This window comes from Bufo bufo, chromosome 6 (genome assembly GCF_905171765.1).
Source record: "Bufo bufo chromosome 6, aBufBuf1.1, whole genome shotgun sequence".
In the NCBI taxonomy this organism is placed as follows: domain Eukaryota; kingdom Metazoa; phylum Chordata; class Amphibia; order Anura; family Bufonidae; genus Bufo; species Bufo bufo.
The window spans coordinates 286,167,003-286,179,149 of NC_053394.1; the positions used below are offsets into that span (position 1 = coordinate 286,167,003).

General features: G+C 43.5%; 1 protein-coding gene across 1 annotated transcript in view; it reads right to left on the minus strand.

Moving 5' to 3' along the window:
* MEIOC (meiosis specific with coiled-coil domain) overlaps positions 1-10,826 on the minus strand; it is an 85,538-nt gene extending 74,712 nt beyond the window's left edge. Inside the window, exons 1-3 of the mRNA XM_040438433.1 lie at positions 10,809-10,826; positions 10,528-10,676; positions 8,078-8,182 (exon numbers count right to left, since the gene is read on the minus strand). Of these exons, the coding sequence (XP_040294367.1) occupies positions 8,078-8,182; positions 10,528-10,676; positions 10,809-10,826 (272 nt within the window). The remainder of the gene's footprint in view (positions 1-8,077; positions 8,183-10,527; positions 10,677-10,808) is intronic.
* Positions 10,827-12,147: the final 1,321 nt, after the last annotated feature.

The window sequence follows — 12,147 nt, forward strand, 5'->3', positions numbered from 1 at the left end:
TCATCACATGCCCATGTTCTCTGCTGCTATGTTCAGGGCACATTGAGACCATCCTGCGTTTCCTGCACTTTAGCGACAACAGCACCTCACGTCCCAGAGGCCACCCAGTTTTTGACCGGCTCCACAAAATTCGGCCCCTCATAGACCACTTCAACCAGAAATTTGCAGATTTGTATACCCCTGAGCAAAACATCTGCGTAGACGAGTCCCTAATACATTTTACCGGGAGCATTGGCTTCAAACAATACATCCTTAGCAAGCGCGCCCGGTATGGGGTCAAATTGTATAAGCTCTGTGAAAGGGCCACAGGCTATACCCACAAATTTCAGATCTATGAGGGAAAGGATCAGACCCTGGAGCCGGTCGGTTGCCCTGACTACCTGGGGAGCAGTGGGAAGACAGTCTGGGACTTGGTGTCACCCTTATTTGGCAAGGGGTACCATCTTTATGTGGACAATTTTTACACAAGTGTGCCCCTCTTCAGGCATTTGTTCCTAGAACAGATTGGCTGCTGTGGCACCGTGCGACCTAGTCGCCGGGGCTTCCCCCAACGGCTCGTTACCACCCATCTTGCAAGGGGGGAGAGGGCTGCCTTGTGTAACCAAGAACTGCTTGCGGTGAAATGGAGAGACAAGCGTGACGTTTACATGCTCTCCTCCATTCTCGCAGACACGACAATACAAATTGAAAGGGCAACCCGTGTCATTGAAAAGCCCCTCTCAGTCCACGACTATAATGCGCTCATGGGAGGGGTGGACTTCAATGACCAGATGTTGGCTCCCTATTTAGTTTCCCGACGCACCAGACGCTGGTATAAGAAGGTGTCTGTATATTTGATTCAATTGGCGATGTACAATAGTTTTGTTCTCTACAGTAAGGCTGGGAGAACGGGATCCTTCCTAAAATTTCAGGAAGAGATCATCGGGAACCTCCTGTGTCCAGGAGGCTCCGTGGCCCCAACCACCAGTGTAGTTAGCCGTCTACACGAGCGACATTTCCCCAGTGTCGTTTCTGGTACCTCAACCCAACCGTCACCCCGAAAAAGATGTCGTGTCTGTAGCAGGAGTGGAATAAGGCGTGACACCCGCTATTTCTGTCCTGACTGCCCTGACCACCCTGCCCTATGCTTTGGAGAGTGTTTCCGGAAGTACCACACACAGGTACACTTAGCATAGGGATTGCATCTCACAGGACAGGCACACAGGGCTATTAGGGCCCTTACACTCACAGCTACTGCAAACCTCTCCTTTCACCTGGGATAAAGTGCATAACGTAGTTCGCCACATCTTTGGGCGATTTGCGCTTTGCACATTGTCCCATGGGGAAGGAGAAGTTTGTCCTATAAAAGTAAAAAACAAAAAAAAATAATCACCGGTAAGCCAAAAAGTTAACGTTCAGTTCAAAAGTTATTATAAAGTTAATAAAATTTATTGCGTTTCGGCCTGTTTTTTTTCTTTTTTTTACCTTCCAGGTGGACCAACCGATCGACTAGCTGCAGCACTGATGTGCATTCTGACAGAAGCATTGCGCTGCTGTCAGATTACAAAAAAGTCAGTGTATGCGGCGCTGCAAGACGAGATTTCTCCTCTGCAGTAAAAGATACGTTTGCCGAGGCATATGAGCTGAGGAGGCGGCGGTGTTCATATGCTTTGGAAAACACTTTGTATATAAAAAAAATATAAAAAATCCCGGCAATGATTTATTCATCCACATCGATTGATGTGAATGGAGAAATCGGGTTTGCCAGGGCATACGAGCTAAGTGGGTATGGATGTTGGGCGGAGCTCCTATGTCCTGGCAGACGCCTTTCCCTCCTTTTTTTTTTTGGCAGAGATTTTTCCATCCACATTGATCGATGCAAATGAAGAAATCTGTGCCGTTCATTTTTTCTTTCAGCCCAGAGGCTGAACGGAAAAAAAATAAATAAATCTCATTACCCGTATGCTCAATATAAGGAGAATAGCAGAAACTCCTAAGGCTGGCCATACATGTAATGATTGCGGAGACCCTCAAATGCCAGGGCAGTACAAACACCCCACACATGACCCCATTTTGGAAAGAAGACACCCCAAGGTATTCCGTGAGGGGCATATTGAGTCCATGAAAGATTTAAATTTTTGTCCCAAGTTAGCAGAAAGGGAGACTTTGTGAGAAAAAAACAAAGAAAAACAAAAAAAAAATTTCCGCTAACTTGTGGCAAAAAAAATAAAATTTCTATAAACTCGCCATGCCCCTCATTGAATACCTTGGGGTGTCTTCTTTCCAAAATGGGGTCACATGTGGGGTATTTATACTGCCCTGGCATTTTAGGGGCCCTAAAGAGTGAGAAGAAGTCTGGGATCCAAATGTCTAAAAATGCCCCCCTAAAAGGAATGTGGGCCCCTTTGCGCATCTAGGCTGCAAAAAAGTGTCACACATGTGGTATCGCCGTACTCAGGAGAAGTTGGGGAATGTGTTTTGGGGTGTCATTTTACATATACCCACGCTGGGTGAGAGAAATATCTCGGCAAAAGACAACTTTTGCCATTTTTTTTTTATACAAAGTTGGCATTTGACCGAGATATTTCTCTCACCCAGCATGGGTATATGTAAAATGACACCCCAAAACACATTCTCCAACTTCTCCTGAGTGCGGCGATACCACATGTGTGACACTTTTTTGCAGCCTAGGTGGGCAAAGGGGCCCACATTCCAAAGAGCACCTTTCAGATTTCACCGGCCATTTTTTACAGATTTTGATTTCAAACTACTTACCACACATTAGGGCCCCTAGAATGCCAGGGCAGTATAACTACCCCACAAGTGACCCCATTTTGGAAAGAAGACACCCCAAGGTATTTCGTGATGGGCATAGTGAGTTCATAGACGTTAGTGGAAAATGAGACTTTGTAAGGAAAAATAAATAAATCATCATTTTCCGCTAACTTGTGACAAAAAATAAAAAGTTCTATGAACTCACTATGCCCATCAGCGAATACCTTAGGGTGTCTACTTTCCAAAATGGGGTCATTTGTGGGGTTTTGCTACTGTCTGGCCATTGTAGAACCTCAGGAAACATGACAGGTGCTCAGAAAGTCAAAGCTGCTTCAAAAAGCGGAAATTCACATTTTTGTACCATAGTTTGTAAACGCTCTAACTTTTACCCAAACCATTTTTTTTTTTACCCAAACATTTTTTTTTAATCAAAGACATGTAGAACAATAAATTTAGAGAAAAATTTATATATGGATGTCTTTTTTTTAAAAAAAATACAACTGAAAGTGAAAAATGTCATTTTTTTTGTAAAAAAATCGTTAAATTTCGATTAATAACAAAAAAAGTAAAAATGTCAGCAGCAATGAAATACCACCAAATGAAAGCTCTATTAGTGAGAAGAAAAGGAGGTAAAATTCATTTGGGTGGTAAGTTGCATGACCGAGCAATAAAGTAGTGTAGGTCAGAAGTGTAAAAAGTGGCCTGGTCATTAAGGGTGTTTAAGGTAGGGGTCTGAAGTGGTTAAAGAGCCGGTCGATACAGGCGCGGCGATACCTAATATGTATACTCCTCCCCCCCCCCCCCCCCCCCCATTTTTTTTACCAATTTCTTTTTACTTTATTTGGGAAAAATTACGTTTTGTTTATTCTTACTTGAAACGTGAAAAACTTTTGGGGGAAAACTATTTTTTTACATTTTTTTTTTTTCACTTTATTTTTTGTCCCACTTTGGGACTTGAACTTTTGGGGGTCTAATCCTTTACAATGCATTCCAATACTTTTGTATTGGAATGCATTGGCTGTATGAGTAATACAGTGAGTATTACTCATACAGCTTCCGGCCTGTGAGATCCAGGGAGCTGGATCTCACAGGCTCATCACCGGAAGGCAGCGCGATGCCTAAGGAAGGGGACCCGATGGCACCGCCACACGCCGCCGCAAACCGCAGGTAAAGCCGCAAACCGCAGGTCACGGGACCCCCCCCTGCGCATTTAGCCAAGGTGCCTGCTCAATGATTTGAGCAGGCATCGGGTTCCGATCACCGCCAGCCGTACCGGAACGTCATGGGTCCTTAAGGATTCGGGAAACATGCCGAAAAAACATGCCGTAAAAATATTCCAGTTATTACCCATCAACCTGCACTCAATACCCCGTAATGAGAAAGTGAAAACTGAATGTTACAAATGTTTGATAATTTATTAAGAACAAAAAACTAAAATCTTGCATTGACATAAGTATTCAGATCCTTTAGCCAGTACTTAGTTGAAGCACCTTTTGCAGCGATTACAGCCTCCAGTATTCTTGGGTATGTGGCCACATCTGGATTTGGGGATTTCCTGCCTTTCTTCTCTGCAGATCTTTTCAAGCTCAGTCAGGTTGGATGGGGACCGTTGGTAGGCAGCCATTTTCAAGTCTCTCCAGAAATGTTTGATTGGGTTCAAGTCAGGGCTCTGGGTGGACCACTGAAGGACATTCATAGAGTTGTAACCTTCTCCAGATCTGTGCCTCCACACAATCCTGTCTCAGAGCTCTACAGTTCTTTCCTCCTCATGGCTTGGCTTTTGCTCTGATAAGCATTGCCATCTATGAGAACTTATATAGATGGGGGGGGGGGGGGGGGGGGGAGTCTTTCCAAATCATGTCCAATCTACTGAATTTACCGATATTGAGGATTTTGAACGTTATCGGTATCGGCATCTATTTTGCCGATATACCGATAACGTATTGGGAACACAGAACGCGCTGCTCTCAGCGCTCTCTGTGTTCCCTCCGCAGCACAGGGGAGAAGGAAGCAGTGTCTCCCTCCCCCTGTGCTGATGCTGCCACTGCCGCCAATGAGAGGAAAGAACATAAGAGGAGGGGAGGGGCTGTGGCCAGCGCTCCACCAATGAAGATAAGCCTTTCATTCATTTACAGGAGGCGGGAGCTGGCTGCAGAATCACATAGCCGGCTCCCGACCTCTATGAACTGTAGCTGCGATCTGCGGTAGTTAACTCCTCAGGTGCCGCGGACCGCAGCTATCGCTCATAGAGGTCGGGAGCCGGCTATGTCATTCTGCAGCCAGCTCCCGCCTCCTGTATGTGAATGAATGAGAGACTTATCTTCATTGGTGGCGCAGTGCGCCAATATTAAGTATAAATGAAAAAGATTTATAAAAAAAATACACATTAACAATAAACAAAAAAATACACATTAACAGTAAACATATTAATTTTCAGCAGATTTGTATAGGAATTTTTTTTTTTCTCAAAAATGAAAATTCCCAGAATATCGGTATAAAATTATCGGCTATCGGCCTGAAAGTTCACAAATTATCGGTATCGGTCCTAAAAAATCAATATCGGTCGATCCCTAATCCAAAGATCTCAAAGAGGAATGGGAGACTTATGTTCATGCCAAATTTTAGTTTTTCCTTTTTAATACATTAGCAAAAATTTCTGAAATACTGCTTTCACTTTCTTATTATGGAGTATTGAGTGCAGATTGAAGAAGGAAGGACACAACATAACAAAATGTGAAAAAGGTGAGTGTCTGGAGACTTTCCAAATGCATTGTTTTTCTGTGGAATCAAAAGCAACACATAGCAAGCTGTAAAGGTAATTTGATAAAAATCACTATGGTATAGGCCAAGCCACTCTGAAGCAACTTCTAATAGTCTGTATAATTTAAAGTAGGGGGTACATAATACACAATTTAGCTCTGACTTATTTATGATTTAGAATTGAATACAAGAATTACCCTCTTCTTCTCCAAAGCAAGGTACTGCTGAGGCTGAGGCACCTAACACACTGATAACACTGCTAGCCACAATGTCCACCAGCATAGTATCCCTAAATGTGCCAACCAGAAATAATCTGTATACAGCTCCAGCCAGTACTAAATAGTGCCAGCCCAAAAGCACTGTGCTCCTCTCATAGTTAGCACCTTAGTATAGATCATCAACATCAGATTGCTGGGGGGTCTGACTCCCAGCAACCCCATTGGAACCTGAACTACACAGCTCTGTCCACTTTGTAATGGCTGTGCATGGTTACAGCTAGGGTCAGGCTCCCGCTCATCTGTTGATGACCTATCCTAAGGTGTAACGGCCGTTTTCAGAAGCATTGTAGTCTATCGGGCTATTCACATGAGTGTTTTTTTTTTAAATGCCAGTGAATACAGACCGACAAAAAATAGGACATGAAATCAATGGGACCGCTTTTAACAGCTGCTTAGACATGAGTGCGCCCATCTAACGACTGTTAAAAACCTGTACACTTGTGCAATACGGCCTTTTGCACATGCACGGCGAGTTGCTCCTCTCTTGATACTGAGGAGTCTCCCAAAGGACCTGTGCTCAAGCATGACGACATCACCACGCGATCATGCTGGGAGCGTGTGGTGACATCACTGTTGGCCAATAGGGTTCTCCCTACATGCTAAATTGCGGTTTTATGTAAAGTCTGTCTCTAGCAGCAGAGACACAGACAGATTTCTGGAAGTAGGGAAGTGTCGGTTGTGCACAGAGCTCATAGCTAGTGTCCTGTCTGCTTCTGTTTCTACTATATACAGCTTCAGCAAAGTAAATGTACTATGGGCCGGAGTTTTTTTTTTATGCAGCTCCCATTGCATTGAATGGGAGATACGCAAATAGTGTACCATAGCAAGCTATGCTGTTTCCGTACCTTAGGAGCTATGGAAGCAGCATAGCTTTTTCTGCGACACAATTTACGTATCTCCTATTCACTGCAATAGCAGGAACGGAAACAGCAGCGCGCCAGCCTGCTCTGGAGTTTAAATAAGAACAGCCACCTGAGGTCGGTATTTAGTTCCATCTCGCTGAGAAAACGGCTAGATGGGACAGCCCTATTAACTTTCAGCCCTAGTTACTGCACTACGTACAGTACAGACCAAAAGTTTGGACACACCTTCTCATTCAAAGAGTTTTCTTTATTTTCATGACTATGAAGGCATCAAAACTATGAATTAACACATGAGGAATTATATACATAACAAACAAGTGTGAAACAACTGAAAATATGTAATATTCTAGGTTCTTCAAAGTAGCCACCTTTTGCTTTGATTACTGCTTTGCACACTCTTGGCATTCTCTTGATGAGCTTCAAGAGGTAGTCCCCTGAAATGGTCTTCCAACAGTCTTGAAGGAGTTCCCAGAGATGCTTAGCACTTGTTGGCCCTTTTGCCTTCACTCTGCGGTCCAGCTCACCCCAAACCACCTCGATTGGGTTCAGGTCTGGGGACTGGAGGCCAGGTCATCTGGCGCAGCACCCCATCACTCTCCTTCATAGTCAAATAGCCCTTACTTTCAAAGTTTTCCCAATTTTTTGGCTGACTGACTGACCTTCATTTCTTAAAGTAATGATGGCCACTCTTTCTTTACTTAGCTGCTTTTTTCTTGCCATAATACAAATTCTAACAGTCTATTCAGTAGGACTATCAGCTGTGTATCCACCTGACTTCTCCTCAACGCCACTGATGGTCCCAACCCCATTTATAAGGCAAGAAATCCCACTTATTAAACCTGACAGGGCACACCTGTGAAGTGAAAACCATTTCAGGGGACTACCTCTTGAAGCTCACCAAGAGAATGCCAAGAGTGTGCAAAGCAGTAATCAAAGCAAAAGGTGGCTACTTTGAAGAACCTAGAATATGACATATTTTCAGTTGTTTCACACTTGTTTGTTATGTATATAATTCCACATGTGTTAATTCATAGTTTTGATGCCTTCAGTGTGAATCTACAATTTTCATAGTCATGAAAATAAAGAAAACTGTTTGAATGAGAAGGTGTGTCCAAACTTTTGGTCTGTACTGTATACATCATGCTCCTCACATCTAAGGGCTGCTCAAGAAAATTCTAAATCTATAAAATAGATAGAAAAAGAAGCAGGGCAATGCTGTCAATAGAAAGTGATGTTCCAAACACACCAATGTTATTGCTTAGAGCAGGCAGGTCCAAACTGCGGCCCTCCAGCTGTGGCAAAACTACAACTCCCAGCATGCCAAAATAGCTATAAGCTATCCAGGCATGCTGGGAGTTGTAGTTTTGCAACAGCTGGAGGGCCGCAGTTTGGACATGCCTGGCTTAAAGGTTCAGTACATACCCGCCATCTAGGAATGACTGTGCTTTGTCTGGCTCATCTAGAATATTAGAAACTAGGCCATAGAGATCAGCCTCACTTCCATATTTGTTTCTTTCAGTCTGAACCCTAGTGAGTTAAGAATATGTTATTTAACATGTGTTATACTGTCTTGTAGAAATAAAAACAGAAAATAAAGTAGAGTAAAATTTTCTATACATACAGTATATCATTAAAGGGTCCATTCACACGTCCGCATCCGTTCCGCAATTTTGCGGAACAGGTGCAGACCCATTAATTTTCATTGGGGCCGGAATGTGCTGTCCACATACGCACTTCTGTTCCGCGAAAAAAATAGAACATGTCCTATTCTTATCTGCAATTGCGAACAAGAAAAGGCATTTTCTATGAGAGTGCCGGCGATGTGCGGTCCGCAAAATGCGGAATGCACATTGCCAGTGTCCTTGTTTTGCAGATCCGCAAAACTCATACGGACATGTGAATGGACCCTTAGGCATTCCTCTGTTTGCATGACCAAAAAGAAAACACTGCATCAATCACTCCAAAAAGTTTTTATATTTTTCAGACACACACTGCTTTCTTACATATCCTCCCATAAACATTAATGTTTTGTTTGTTTTTTATTGCAGTGGCCCCCTGTATAACAAAATGGCAGGTCACATTTCTTGGGAGCATTTTTTTGCACACAGTGAGGGTCATTTATTATGAACCACTACAACAGAAACTGATGTGAAAAAGTTGTACTGACCCATTTTGCTACTTGCTGAACTTCATTGCGTTCAGTATTCGGTGCAGTGAGGAATCTGGCAGCCGGCGAGTGCCCTTCACTCACTGCGCCGAATACTGAACGGCACGGGATTTACACTGCAGACAGGGCCGGAGGTAGGAGACCAAGGATGCCGGCCCCTGTCAATCTAGTGTAGCAGGGCGTGGCCAGATATCGGAGAACGGAGCCTCTAGGAGGAGGTGCAATGCCCCCCCTACTCCTAGAGGCTAATTAGCATATTATAAAAGTTCGTTTTTCTCAATAACAGCGGCATGCAGTGAGATGGCACTAATATAGTTATGTTCAGCTGACTTTAGCACATCGCTAATGTCAGCCAGCTTAATACCCATTATTCAGGCGACAGAAACCCTTTAATCCTGGGGTCCAGTCTTGGAGTAATAATTTTGGGGTCTGTATTAAAAAGGGAATGTCTAGACATGTGAAATTTATTTTTGAAAACTGATTAGAATGCCCCAAAAAGAAGTGATACCTCTCTCATCCCACTGTTCTCACCACTAGGGGAGCTCTTGTCATCATTCCCAGGCACGGCAAGCTGAGGTGAAGCTCAGGGGCGGAGAGAGTGACACACATATATTGTATTTGAAATGAACGTGGCCCGTGAACTGGAGAATTGTGGCACATTTATCCAGCAGAGTTTGAGACCCCTGTTCTAAAAGATATGGTGGATAACGTCGCACTACTAGGTCAAAAGTTGCAGCTGAGGGACTGTCAGTGCCATATGCCAAAATTAGACAACTAATAATTTAGCTTTTACACTTGCTGCCACGAATATCTGTAGTTGCATTTTTATTCCTGAAGAACACAGTTATTTACATGTTTCACCTGTACATACTGCAACTACACTTACAACAGCAGGGAAAAAAACATTTTTTTAATGGTGTATTGATGCAGTTTTAAAAGGCTTTTCTAGGTCTTCTATATTGATGAGCTATTCTCAGGACAGGTCATCAATATCTGATCAGAGGGGGTCGGACTCTTGGTGCTCAGCTGTTCCTCGCAGCATTCCAAGCACAGTGCTGCCTACTGTACAGTAGTTGTGTTTGGCATGGCAGCTCAGGCCTATTCACTTGAAAGAGACCGAGCTGCAACTAGGCCACGTGACTGATAAACGTGACGTCACTAAACAGCTGACGGGTGGGGGTGTTGGGAGTCAGACCCCCACTGATTAGATATTGATGACATATCTTGAGTACAGGCCACCAAAATAAAACACTTGGAAAACCCCTTTGCATAGTCACATAGCTGTGGTTCACCAGATTACAACACTGTTTGCTTTTTGTTAATCCCGGCTCAGTTTAGAGTCATTTTTTCTGAACATGCAAATTAGGCCTTTGGTGCAATGGGAGAGTCACTGTCTTGTAATTGTTGCACCCAAACTCCACTCATTTCTGTGCCCAGACCCTCCCCTGCTGCTTTCATTGTCAGGGCTAAGCAGTGTCAAAGCAGCCTAGGAGAAGCAGGTGACAAAAATGAGTGGAGCTCGAGTGCAACAAGAGCAATGGTAAAGCCCTCATTGCAGAATAAATATCATAACTCTGAAATGGGGTCTCGGATTACCAAAAGGAAACAGGGGGTTGCTGGTGACAGATTCCCTTTAACCACACCATCTAAATACTATACTGACAGCGATTAGAATGAGTAGGTATATACTACAGCACCAACTCACTTGGTCTTAACCTGTGTTGAAGTTGCTGGCTTCATCTCATCAGTGTAAGCAGACCAAGGCGAGTAAGACATCCAAGAGTCATCACAATTTGTAAAGTGGTTAGGAAGGGAAGGCCCATAATTAGGATGTGTGCTGAACGGCTCCCCACTCTGAAAAAGATTTGCACATTTTTTAAAGGAAATCACAATATGCATACAATACTGTTGACGATGTCGATTTGACCCTAATGCCGTATGCTAAAGTTATGGCAGCCATATGCGGATGAAACTCTACCCACCCACATCAGCCAACGGCCGCATGATCTTTGAGGTAAGTCTGATGTATTGCTTTCAAAACTGTGGGCAGGATCTTGTCCGGCGCCACTTTAGAACACCAAAAGCCTTCTTTCAGTTTTTTTTTGTCAGACCATATGACCTTATAAGGCTCATGATGAGGGGGGTGAGGAGAGGAGCTGAAGTCTTGTCACCTTTATAAAGCCATGGTATGTTCCTGCAATGGCCACTAGGGGGAAGTCAGTACAAAAAGATTTTACGGCTACTATTTAGTTTTAATGGTAGCTGTAGAAGTTCTTAGCAAGGGCTCATGCACACAAGCTTGCCATGTTTTGCGTTCCGCAATTTGCAGAACGGTACGGACGGCCCATTATAGAAATGCCCAATATTGTCTGTAAAATGGACAAGAATAGGACATGATCTATCAATTTTGCGGGGCAACGGAATGGAGCAACGGATGTGAATAGCAAATGGAGTGCTGTCTGCTTCTTTCAAGACCCCATTTAAGTGAATGGGTCCGCATCCAAGCCACAGAAAATGCGACTCAGATGCAGAACAGTTTGTGTGAATCCATCCTGAGTTGCTCTTTGTGGTGGCTGCAAGCAGCCAGATGTTACATGTACTGAAGGGAAGCAGGAGATTTAGAGCTGCACAGGGGGGATTTAGCAATATATTTATGCCAGTTTAGTGTAAATACATTAAGGCTGTTTTTATAACGTATCTGTTCCACTTTTTCTGACACAGAAGTCGCTGGGAAAGGCGAGGCAAATTTTTTTGAATTAGAAAATTCTTCCACTCAAAGTGTAGCTGCCGTTCCAGTTTATTTTTGTAATATATGGTACTTTATTAAAGGTTTCTCAAAGATTTTGATACTAATGACCTTCTGCGGCCTTCTCGCTGCTTACCAAGCACAGCACTGTACATTGTATAGCAGCTGTGCTTGGTATCGCAGCTCAGCTTCCATTCACCTCGGACCCCCCACCGATCAGATACTGATGATCTATCCTGAGGATAGGTCATCAGCATCAAAATCTCGGAAAACCCCTTTAAGGAAAGATGTTTCTTTGTACTAGAAAACGGTGCAAATCTCTAACTGAGCGTTGTCTGTCACTAAAGATACTTTTGTGTAAGGTCACTTTCACGCAAATGATACGGATTGGCTCAGGATGCGTTCAGTGAAACTCGCACCATTTCACAAGAAAGTTCAGTCACTTTTGTCTACAGTTGCGTTAAGTATTTCTGATTTTCCTGCGTGGGTGCAGTTTTGATACGTTTTTCACGCGTGTGAAAAAAATCTGAAGGTTTACAAACAACATCTCCAGGTTACATCCGGATGCAATGTGTTTTT